Source organism: Abrus precatorius, unplaced genomic scaffold (genome assembly GCF_003935025.1).
Source record: "Abrus precatorius isolate BTA unplaced genomic scaffold, Abrus_2018 Scaffold4, whole genome shotgun sequence".
NCBI classification, from domain to species: Eukaryota; Viridiplantae; Streptophyta; class Magnoliopsida; order Fabales; family Fabaceae; genus Abrus; species Abrus precatorius.
Genome location: NW_020874384.1, coordinates 14,751,998 through 14,764,483, shown reverse-complemented (window position 1 = coordinate 14,764,483; position 12,486 = coordinate 14,751,998). Strand labels below are relative to the sequence as shown.

Here is a 12,486-nt window from a genome sequence, read left to right as displayed (position 1 = left end):
GATCTAATTAGGATCTCCCAATAAAGTTTCCTATTACCAAAGAGGTACTATTTAATAGTCAGTCAAAAGTGTCATATTCAAACCTCGTCTTTCTAAAGAATCAAAGCTCGTATTGCACTTACGAATGTCACAATTATCTTAGAATATCTCATACTTTTGGATCCGAGGGACCATAATTAGATTTAGACGAAAAATGAACTTCTCAACTTGTGCAACAATACAAGCAACATTAAACAACAAATACAAGAAAAATAATCAGATCATTCTTATCGTTTATGTTTTACAGAACATGTCTAAGATAATCGATACCGTTTCGTAATTACCATTTCTGAAATGAATATAGTTCAAGCGACTAATTGAAGCTATCATATATCATGGTTGATTTAGTTACTTATGATAAATTATTTCAATTGAACTGCTTTTCCCAATCTTCTTTCAATATTATTGGTTTGTCTTTTCTTGGACTTAAAATTAAACCCAATCTCAAATTTACAAATTTTGGGTAGGCCATGGCTCATTGTTCTGAAAAATTTTACATAGATTTAATTACAATCCTTCTAGTTTAGATTATATATAATTTTGGTTCTTAATTATTTTTTTGAACTTACGAAATTTCCTATTTTCAAATTTTTCTTCTACCTAACACTCCTAAATTTTCTTTATTTACTCTGAATCTTTACAAATTGAATAAATTAAATTATCTTCTATTTAAAACTGACCAACCACAATATTAAATTTCTCTTAAAAGTAAATAAATTTTCCCTCGAGACCCTTATCTCACATCTTGTACAAGTACTTTGAAATAATTATTCGCTAACTTTTTTACTTTTAAAATTCTAAAATGATTTCACATTTCAATCCCATTACAAACCTCAAAATTTGAATAGAAAATCAAAATTCGACAGTTTTAAGTAGAAGAAAATTAATGAGGGACTAAATTTGCCCAATGTTAAAAATACAAAGACTTAATTAGATTAAAAAAACTTAGGGAACAAAAATCACGCATAATTCAAACTAAAGAGAGCAAAGTACAATTAAACTTTTTACTTAAAATGTAGAACTTGCAATCAATTCTACTTAGAATGCCAAGAAAAACCAATACTAAGCATATAAAAATAGAAATAGCACAAAAAAGAAAAAATAGGTCGAGATATAGAAAGAATTTCATTCCCTTATTTTTCACATATTGAGATATTGAAACAATATAAGTGATCAAGGGGCCAATCGCTCAACCTTCCACAGCCGTTGTCCATTGATCTCATGGGGAGTATATCGCAACCTGTAAATAAAACATGCATATAATATCAGGAACCTCTAATGGAAAATTTACCCAACACTATGGAGCTTTCCTCAGGGACAGAACTGATATGCCTAGAGTACTCCTCTTGTAGGGCATCATACTCCTTTAACTAGAATTTCAAATAATATTTTTTAAAAGGAGTCTAAATATTTCATTATTACGCAGAAAGGAATGTGAAATGTTTCTGTTAGTGTTAGATATCTGTTTGTAATGGTTAGTGAAGGGTGCTAGTTGGACCAAGATAATTACAAGAAATAAGGCAACTTGCATACAAAAAAGAAGAGGGGTTGAGAGAAGGAGAGGTAGCTATCATTTTGTGCAAGAATTCGGGGCTTAGGGAAAGGAGGTGCAAACCATTGAAGTTCCTTTAGTGTTATCTTTGTAATTGGCGTTTATTCCTATGTCTTACCTTAATAAGATACCAAGTTTCTATCAAATGGTACCAGTGCTCCAATCTTTGTAGCTGTGAGTAGTGTGTATTGAAGCATTCAGGGTTTAACAAGAATGAAGAAAGTACATTCGTGACATTATTGATGCATACAGATGATTGATTCAAATCCAACAGCACTTCAACATGATGGAAAAGAAGGGAAGCAGTAATTGGTTGTGAAAACAAATTATGATTGATATCGAGTGGGGAGTCAGTAAACCTAAGGCATCACAAGAAGAATTATAGAGGGCAGTGCTCAAGAAATTCCAGCCTTAGTATGATCTGGATATGCCAGCTCCTACCAAGAAAGGGAACTGAAATCTGGGGAGCAAGAAGATAGAAGGGGAAATGAAGGGTTGAAGGTTGAAGATCAGGAACCAGAATAACAGTGAGGGAGGACAAACAGAGAACACTGAAGCAAGAAAAGTGAAAGAAACAAATACTACGCTAGATATAATTGAGGATGTACCTGGTCAAATGATTTTGGAGAAGGAACAAAGGCACCGAGACTCTATAGTAAAGGAGGAGGTTTTACGGGATACAGATAAAAACAACCCAAGTGACAATTTGAGAGTCTTGGTTGGAAGTGGTTTTTGACCTATTGTGCAGCAATGTTTGAGTGGTCTGTCGAATCACTATGGACAACAAATTTGAGAAGGGAACATGGGTGGAAAACAGTAATCAGAAATGGGTTGCAGTCTTAATGGATACAGTGACAGAGTGATGATGGAATTCCGGTTCTCAGGGGGCTGGCCAAACCCTCTTCGCTGGAGACAACTTAACAGAGTATCACTCACATGGGGGGCAATGCTATTGAAGTGGCAGCGATGAAGGTAAAGCAGATGGCTGTTTTGCATGCCGCTTTACAACTCCAAAACAGCAACATTATTCCAGCAGAGACAGCAGCAAACGGAAGGAAAACATCAAGCAAGTTGGTAGCAGTTGCAACCAAAAGCAGCGGGATGAGGGTGCAGTGAGATGGGTGTGTGTGATGCTTCCTTGACCTACTGGCCAGCCCAAACCACAGGGAGAACATAGTTGCTGTAGCCCAAAAGCAGAGGTGGGTATTTGGGAGGGGGAACAGGGGCCAAGCCCAAATCAGTCATGAACAGTTTTGCAGATTCAAATGATCCTGGTACTGTTGTGCACAAGGTTGTCCCAGGAGATTACAAGGTGTGCAGACTCCTTGGTTGGTGTTAAAGAGGAGGATGTTGGCTGATAATGTTGACAGGGAACTTCAGATAGTGGGTCCCAGTGGGATTCTCTTTAGTTATCACAAGCTCTTCACCTTCAGGACAAGATGAATGTTCAAGGGTGTTAGATATCTTTAGCATCTGTTAGTATCTGTTAAGGAACGAGATATTGGCTTTGGTAATTAGAAATAATCGGGCATCTTGCCTATAAATAAGAAGAGGGGCTGAGAGGGAGAGGTAGCTTGTCATTTGTGAGATTAGGGGCCTTAGGGGAAGGGTGGCAGCCGAGGCACAGACTCTCAAGTTTTGTAGTGCTCAATCTTTGTAATTGAGGTTTATCCCTATTTCTTCCTAATAAAATACTGCTTCTAGTCCTTATACGGCACATTTTAACTAAATTACACAAACTACTAAAAATAGTTAAAATTAATTAATTTCCTTGATTTTTTTTAATTATTATAACATGACAATTTTAACCTTATTTAATATCATTGTACTTAACCACACTATCAACATTTACCCTTGTTGATTTTAATTAAGTTCCCAGTCCCACCAACTCCATTTACTTAGACAAATGAACAACATAATAAATGCTTTATAAAAACTATAAAGTGCCTAATAAAATGAACCATTAAAACCTTCTAAAAAGTACCTTATAAAAACAATAAGAGGGAGTACTAGGTTTCTATTGTTTATATGGATATTTACACATCAAACGTAACAAAACACCCTAACAAGATAACCCTATTCGACACTCAAATAACTTAATCCAAAATAGGATAAAAGCCCTAATAATAAATAATCCAAATCAAAACAGGAATTTTAAAATTAAAATCCTAAAACTAATTGCCCGTCAAGGAGTGTACCCAAATTTTAAGTAACTCATAAGGTTCAATCTTTAGGCTGTTTCAATGGCTAATGGAGTAAGAAAGATGCAGCAAAGAACTTTATGAGTGATAACTTTCAACACAACCCTCATAAACTTAATTAAGGGACCCAATTTGAAAGGGAAAATAGTAGATAACAAGTTTTAAAATTAAAAATGTTATAATACTGTAGTAGATGTGGCAGATTACTAAATAACGTTACCATAACCAAGCAGCCAGACTAGTGTACAGACCAATTAAAATGTCACATACAACATAGATCTTGAACCTAAACAGTAGCATGAAAGCCTAATATACGTAACTAAAAGGTCATTATGTACATACTTTTTGGCTTCATCCATTTAAAAAAAGCAATTTGAAAACAAGTAACCTATCATAATCTGGAGAGCAACCACCTGTCATGCAAGCGAGATTGCTGTCCTTGCCAAAACTCAAAAAGTTGTGGTCTTAGCCTGTATCCTCCCCAGTTCTTAGGTTTAGGGATCAAACTTCTGCAAGCAGATAATAACAGTATTATTTCAAGCTACCCTAGATTTAACAAATGGAAGAATGGGTATTGACTATTGACCTCATGCCTAAATGAGATAGTGAGCTAATCAAACTTCCATGTTCAAGCCAAGGGTAGACGTGGAATTATTGAGCACCTCATGGGACTAACATATTTCATCAGAATTCACAAATAGCTTTGAGTTAAAAGCACAACTTACCCATCCGCATATTTTTGTTCCAGCTCTCTGTACTCTTGATAAAGAACATGCCTACCAGGCACTACAGTGCTCTAATGATCAAGAAATTGAAATTGTAAGTTTACATACCATATCATTTCCACATGTCACAACTACATTAATTGAAGTGAGGCAGAAATAGACCTGCTTGCTGACTATTGCTCCAATCTGGCTTCCTCTAGGACGGCTATGGAAATACTTTTCTGATTCCTCATCAGAGACTTTTTGAACAGACCCCTCCACTCGTACCTAGGAAAAGAAAATAATAAAAATGGAATAGACAATGTTTTTTCATTCCTTAATCAAATATGAATTACAGGGAAGAAATAAATAATGAAAACTGTCCACAAATTTAGGAGCCTAAAATAGAAAGGGAAAAAAAAACTTTTCCTATACAAATAATCCCTTAAAGGAACATAAATAAATAAGATTACAGCTGGTCCAACTAAAAGGACCTAGGAAATCAGACTAAGTCAATTACACCTGCTTCATATTTTCCAAATCAGCACCCAACAGTATTAAAATATTATGATCATCAATAAGTTATGTGGCGTGCCTCCAACATGCATAGTGACATGAAGTTTGCAGTATAAACTGGATGCATGTACAAGAAGTAATACAAGAAATTGGATTCTTCATGTGAAATAGGTACAATAAGTATTAAACTGCTCTAAAATAGTAACGAACCAAAATGTTGATTTGCAGCAGACCCTTTGCTTACAAGAAGTAATAATGTACCATTTTGATTGATTTTTTTGTAAATACATTTTCAGTGAAGTTACAATTTATAGTATGTAAGACAACAAATACATTTTTATTTCTTCACCAATGTAAAATAAGTCATCAAATGCAAAATAATAGTAAATCAAATTTTCAATTCGTATGGCAGACAAGTATTAATGTTCACCCTTCTTTTGCAAGTTTCTAAGATAAGAACATGTAAAGAAAAACTAAGAAGGTTAAGGAAAAAACTCCCTGACAAGAAAAGCAGGTAGGTTTACGAACAGCTAGTTTTCTTCAGTGTTAAGTTCTCAAATGTAATGTAACTAGTAGTAGAAAAAATAAAACACAGACCATATTAAGATCAATCTGGATTTATTTTGTTAAATAAAAGATAGAGTATAACAAAGACAAGGAGACAAACATCACACCATGCATTTATCACACATTAGACATCTAGTCTGTATTGCTTAGTATTTCATGACTAAGAAAGACTTCTACCTGTCTGTAACAAGACTCATTAACATAGAAAATCAATTTTTGTCTATCTAAGCTTCCAAAAAATGAAAAGAAAGTAGACATATCATCAAAACAAATTCCTTCAACTCAAGATTTCCAAAAGTTATTAAAAAAGACATTTTGATTAACCTGATTTCTAAAGATTTGGTTTTTGACCGAGCTCAATGGCGTCATGTGATCTATGTAGGCGACCTCACCTAGTGAGATAAGACTGTCGTTGTTGTTGTTGTTTGTCAAGATTTCCAAAAGTAGAGGTGATACTGAAAGTAGATATTCTAATTCCCTATGTTATACCACCTGAAAGAATTTTATTCATCCACATCTTAAACAGTCTTTTCAGGAGTTCTAACTATCAAATATTATATACTTCTCATTTTTTGCCTCCTAGGAAGGTACATTATGACATGCTGCACCAAAGGTTTCCAAGGAGAAGGCTAGATGCTCCTTGGCATGAAAAATTAACTTCATCAATTCCATGTATGAATAAATCAATCTGAAGATGTAGCTGGCTAGCTAGAATTAAAACAACAATTACCTGCCGGTTTAAACCATCCCAATAAAAAAGAAGTGATGCATGTGGATTTTCAGATAATTGAGATGCCTTTTGACTTTCATAGTTTGTGTACCTGTGCAAAGCAATTGAATTAGGTGAACACAAATAACCATTTGCCAAAACAGTTCTAATACAAGAATAAATGATTACTACTAACCAAACAAATCCATCCTTTTCCAAGCCTTTTAGCAATACCATTCGTGATGAGCTGCAGCCAAATGAAGTAGAATAATTAGGAAATTTCAGTTCAGATACTATACATTATCCAGAAGTACAAGAGTTATTCATTTTACAGGACCCACTGATATTCAGGCAAACATTTTAAAATAAAAAACAGAGAAGCAGATCATACGGTTGTCCATCCTTCCCTACAGTTGACAAGGCCATAGCATTTGGTTCCTTCAAACCAGCAGCCATTGCATCATCAAACCATTTACGAAACTGCAGATAACAAATAGAATATAGTAGATTGGCAAGTATCCAAAGCCATTAAAATCTAAGTCCTCAAAATACTCAGATTAGGTAACTCAAATACATCATGGCAAAGTATCAAAGTGATTAACCACCAACAAGGAAAAGGAAGAACAACTCCTCTGCAACAACTAGTATTGTTTTACATGAAATATACCTGATTAATAGGGTCAGCCTCCACCTGCTCTTCCAGAAATTCTGGAGAGATATAGTTCTCTCTTAAAGCTGAAATATCAATTTGTGGAGGCTTTCCAATTCGAACACACATGGATGTTCCAGGATATGGTGGAAGTATAAGCTTATATTTTTCTGCAATGGCAGGAGGAACAAATCTACCTCCAAGAAAGTGGTGATGACCACCATATTTCTTTGCACATAATTTTGGGGCTGTCAAAGAAACCTACAAAACATTAAGTACAATGGTGGGATGGTATCTCAATAGAAACACAATTTACATTAAAATAATATCGGAGGTTATTATATCTAAATTTAGACGTTTAAAGAAATAAATAACGAAACAGATAGACCCCTGAGAAACATACCAACATATCAGGTTTAATGCCAGTACCATCAACATCTCCGTCTTCAACATGCCACCCAGAGGGAATATCTACAGACACTATAACTGATTGTTTTTGACCAATTTGATTATGATTATGCAAAGAGACTAGTTTCTGGATCAAATCATCAAAAGGAGGCCTTGGAGAACCTGGACAATTAGAATATAACAAAGTGAAATAAGTGAAGTTAAATGGTATTATATATTCAAAAACCCATGGAGTAGTTTGGAATTCAGAAACTGTGTGAATTGAAAGCCTATTTGATAATAAAAAAAAGCCCATTTGATTTAAGTAACTGAGTGAAATGAGTCCAACATCTAGGAAAGGACTTGGAAAGATTGGTGCAAGTTATCGTTCATAATTGTAGCAATGATATTGATCCTACCAGGGACCCCATGAGCAACTCACAAAGAGCTCTGAGGAGACAATAAGCATTGAAATAACGAGGAAGCATGCATGAACAAACAGATAAGTAGCATAAACAAGACAATGATTAGAGGCAGAAAAACAGTGGCAGCAGGATGTTGTTCAATCCCTCTGGTTTGCAAAAGATAGGCGAGAATGATGTAGATACTAGATAAGCATGGATTGCAAACAATTTCTTTAAAAAATGTAACCTACCATGAAATGAGAATCCAAACATTGCATCTAATAGAATGTCAAAGTCTTCTGAGAGATCTGATGGCAGGTCTTCCACTGACAAGAATGGAATTGACAGTGCTTCAAGCTACAGCATCAATATTTCACATGAGACTCACAGCATCTCACACCCAAACAAATAAATGGTGACGTACAAGAGCAATAAACACAGGATGGTGGTTCAAAACTTTGTCAATGAGTTCCATCCTACCTGAGTAACTAATCCAGTATAAAGAGGTTTTGCAGTACGCTTTGGGTAGCAGACTGAGGGCTTATAACCAAAGTGATGCAGGTGACGGGCAGCCACCAGACCATCACCACCATTATTACCAGGGCCACATATGGTAAGAACACGACTATACTCACTTGGTTTGTAAACCTGTGAAAGAAAAACAATTATTTCAATTCAAGCACAAATGCATCATTGGTATTTATAGACAGGACTTCGCATTATCTCCTTCATAACTCATTCTAATGTAAACTACGCATCAACAAGAATACTTTCATGGCTGAGCTATACTACCTATGGTCCATAGTTATCAATAGCAGGCTATCACGGTGCTATAATAGCAGTGCCAAATGGCCATAGGCTACTACAAAATTTGAATAGTGGAGTTTTTGCATTCATATATATATATATAGAATAATTTATTTAGTTTGTATATAAAATTTCCAAATAACGGTCATCCCATGACCGTTATGTGGTATCCTACTATAGCATTTTTGGCATCAACTGCTACACGCCACTATAGATTGTTAACTAAGCTCTAGTTCAATTTATAAAAAACAACTACCAATATTATTTTTGCCCTAACTATGAAAAACAAAGTGATAATTTTAGATGCATTAATTGCACCCCGTTTGTATACCCTTATTTATCGTAACATTTGTATTTGCAAAACATTCACCCCTTTAACATATGAGTGAATATATTCGATTATTTAATATATATAAATTACCAATTTAACCATATACTATCGGAATATAATATAAATTTACAACGTATAACTACTTCTATTCGTCTTAATTACTTGTTTTTCATAGTAATTATCAGTTTTCATTTTTCTTTTGGGGAAACTGAGATGAGTACTCGCAAAGCAAATACCTCAGATATAGAAGCAGCGACGCTCAAACCAGCCAATTCCTGAAAATAGGAACCAAAGGCGTTAAGAAAATTAAGCATTAACACGAGTAAAGCAAAGAGTGGGACGAAGAATAACCATGAGCTGGTCGACACTGAAGCCAAGAGGACCCATGAGCGACTCATCGATCTCAGCGGCTTCACGCTGCGTAAGGTAAGTGACAGATTCAGTGTCGAAACTCGCCATGATTTGGGGCAAAGAAGAAGAAGCAGTGGGTGTGGTTCCGCCTCTGAAGTTGGTCGAAAACGCTCGAATTCGAGAGCTGAGAATTCCCTGAAACAAAACTCGATAAAGAAACGCCAAAATGTCAGAGAAAAACATCGATGTGATTTGATTCGATAAAGAGGAAAAGAAAATTGCTTACGGAGTATATCTGAAAGAGAGGGTTATGGTTGTGGAGAGAAGAGGAGAAGGTAGTGACGTGTTGTGAATTATGGGTTTGAGTGAGTGAATGGGTAAGGGATAGACATTTCAATGTCATGCTTCTTATTCGTGTTCCTTTTCCCACCAATGAAAGCATCGATTAAGTGCTTCTTCTGCTTCTGCATCTCACCGCTACTATTCACTCACTGCAGATGATGTTCCTCTTCCGTGTTTGATTCCTCAGTTTATATCTCATAAGCTTAAGCTGTCCCTGCCTATGTAAGCATTAAATTAAATCAAATCAATTATTAATCATAATCTTAATTATGTGGATTACCATCTAATACTTATCTCTAAGACTATCGCTGAAATTATTAAAATAAATGTGTGATTAAAGCAAATATTTTTACAAGCAATATAAAAATGACCATGCATGTAAAAGTTTTATTATGAAATTAAAATACATTTGAGAACATACATCTATCAGAAGATGTAACAATATTAACTCCAAATTGAAACCAAAGTAAAATTTATATGCAACCTCAACATAAGCCAATGAGAGTTTTGACTTTTGAACTGTAAGAAAATGTTTAATTTAACTAAGGAAAAGAGTTGAGTTTTAAAAGAAAAGTGATGGAAAAATAAATATTTTATTTTCTAATTTAAATAATTATATAATGTTTATAAAAAATAAGTAAAAGATAAACACATTAAATTTATATTAATCTTTTACTAAATTAATTTTATTTTTAAAAAATGAAATTAGAAAGTTTGATTAAAAAAATTGCCCTTTCCTCCATTGCCCATCAAAACTAAACTCCAACACACCTAAAGAAAATATGATGGAGTGGTTATATTACATGATGTTGTTTCATTAAAAAAAGATCTGCCGAATGCCATGAGGGATATTAATGTTTTGGATTTAAATAATTATTTCATAATACCTTCTTTTGTTCTGTTTTGCGACAACAATAAATTTTCCTTACACCATTGTTTTCCCTAAGAAGCACCGTTGTGATTACATGGCTGATTATCGTGCAAATCTCCCAGTTCTTCATAAGTGAGTCTTATTTATAGAGATAGAGGGGCATATTGTTGATCAATTTCCAAACTAAGTATACACATGGCACCATTGGTGGGGTCTGTTAACCCCTTAAATGACTTCCAAATTTTTATTTTACTGTTCTTAAAATCTTTGATGCCTCTTCTGTGATTTGGTTGTTCTCATAGGGAGCAAAAAATGCCAGCAGAAGGAGGAATTGTACTTGAGTTAACAGAGGATCTTCAAAAATAAATAAGTGTTATCGTATAACATCCATCACAAAGTATTTGGTTAAAAATGTGACATTCAATAGCAAGAATTAAATAAAGTAACTGCAAAGCATTTTTTGTGGTTATTGGTTTTAATGCATTTTAGTTTTCCCAAGACATGCTTCCTTTTTGGAGGAGTAAGTTGGCCATTTTACCATTATTTTCTTCAAGAAAAGCATTGCAAGGAACAACAAGTGCCTACCCAAAACAAACTCATAACTCCTTGAATGTTTTCTCTCTGAAGAAGAGATCAGCTAGTGCAAGCCTAAAACAAACAATTAAGCAAATGTTTAAAAAATTGGGAACTTCTTACATTGCCCATTAGTAAAAGATGTAAGGTGAATAGAAGCCAATTGCAAAAAATGAAAGGAAGAGATAACTCTCTTTAGTGATAAGAAGAATATAAAGAACCACATTTGAAGACCCACATACACATTTCCTACATAAAGATTTCTTATAGTCAAATTGAGGCCCTCAAGAACCTTTCTTGGTTGGCTTCACTCATCAATACAATCTTTTTGATGGTTCAACACCATCTTCTAGTTGGTGTAGTTTTGAGTGGTTATTGCAATTCTTATTTTTAATGGAGAGATGCTACACATGAGATAAAGAGGGAGAGAGAAGAGAGGTTGGAAGCGAAAGGCAGAAGGAGAAGTCCTAACAAATAAGCAAGAGAAGACATTGACTTAGGAACATATATATATAGATATAGTAGGTCGGTGGTTTTAGTCCATTACACACTTCTCCGCCGACATATTATATCTTATTTATTATTGCATGCGTTTATTATTGATTAATTGTTATTTATATGCCATATTAAAAATCAAAATTTGCATATAAATTAGTTGAAATTTGATTAAAAATAATTAAAGAATAACTTATCCATATTTTAAAATTAAGTGAAAATTAAATTAATTGTTATAAAATAATTATACAACAATATAAATTATTAAAAATTTTAAATCAATTAAACATACATTTAAATAATAATAATAATAATAATAATAATAATAATAATAATAATATAGTTTTAAACTTTAAGATTAGCATCTAATATTATTTTTAAATAGTTTATCTTATCATACTTGTTTACATAATCTAATTAATGTAATATTGAAACAGCTGCCATACAAATGGCCACACTTGTAATATTAAGCAAGTAAATTAATTTATTTGTAACAAATTATTATATAATTTTTATTTTAATAAAAGAATTAATATTAAAACATCTATTTGCGGCATTGATAAATTAGTTTTAAGATGAACATGTTATAAGACAAATGAACAAAACTCTACTCCCCAAAAATAATTTGCTTTTATTAATGTTTTAAATGCCTCAACTACGTACAGGAACATAATCTTATTAGAAATATGATTTAGATGTTTTAATTTATTAAAGATATATAAAGTATTATAAACCATATTTTATCTATGTAAATAGAAAATGTAAATTATTTTATTGTTTTAGCTTCCAACTTATATAAAACATATACCTTGTCCTCATTACATTCAAGCTTTTGATAATTAGAGATGAATATCAGATAAGATTAACAAAAATATAATTGTTTTATAATATAAATGATGTTCTCCTTGTAACAAGTTACCATATGAAGTATGATTTAATAACAAAATAAAATTTTTGAAGTAAAAAAGTTAAAAATTTGTGAAAAAAA

At 33.3% G+C, this 12,486-nt stretch overlaps 1 protein-coding gene across 7 annotated transcripts; it reads right to left on the bottom strand.

Annotated features, from left to right (window-relative positions):
* Window positions 1–910: 910 nt before the first annotated feature.
* Window positions 911–9,764, bottom strand: LOC113865935 (pyridoxine/pyridoxamine 5'-phosphate oxidase 1, chloroplastic). 7 transcript variants are annotated; one of them, XR_003505026.1, is made up of 14 exons: window positions 9,504–9,742; window positions 9,218–9,412; window positions 9,103–9,141; window positions 8,209–8,376; window positions 7,980–8,085; window positions 7,341–7,507; window positions 6,956–7,198; window positions 6,680–6,768; window positions 6,485–6,535; window positions 5,904–6,400; window positions 4,680–4,784; window positions 4,518–4,588; window positions 4,181–4,301; window positions 911–1,279 (listed from the first exon to the last, which is right to left on the bottom strand). XR_003505026.1 is itself a non-coding variant. In XM_027500754.1 (14 exons), the coding sequence occupies exons 1-14, from the start codon at window positions 9,657–9,659 to the stop codon at window positions 1,213–1,215; spliced, it is 1,644 nt and encodes a 547-aa protein (XP_027356555.1). In that variant the 5' UTR covers window positions 9,660–9,751; the 3' UTR covers window positions 943–1,212. The 7 variants fall into 7 exon arrangements, 3 of the variants coding, with proteins under 3 accessions (XP_027356555.1, XP_027356556.1, XP_027356557.1); XM_027500754.1 differs by having other exon boundaries at window positions 943–1,279; window positions 4,206–4,301; window positions 6,310–6,400; window positions 9,504–9,751; XM_027500755.1 differs by having other exon boundaries at window positions 944–1,279; window positions 6,310–6,400; window positions 9,504–9,764.
* Window positions 9,765–12,486: the final 2,722 nt, after the last annotated feature.

Bases quoted from the DNA above. Each gene is read 5' to 3' on its own strand.
- LOC113865935 (XM_027500754.1), bottom strand. From the start codon at position 9,659: ATGCTTTCATTGGTGGGAAAAGGAACACGAATAAGAAGCATGACATTG. The intron at 8,377-9,102 runs GTATTTGCTTTG...TTTCTTTCACAG, and splicing joins TCGCTGCTTCTATATCTGAG to GTTTACAAACCAAGTGAGTA. The intron at 1,280-4,205 runs GTGGTTGCTCTC...TTTTATTTACAG, and splicing joins CAATCTCGCTTGCATGACAG to GTTGCGATATACTCCCCATG.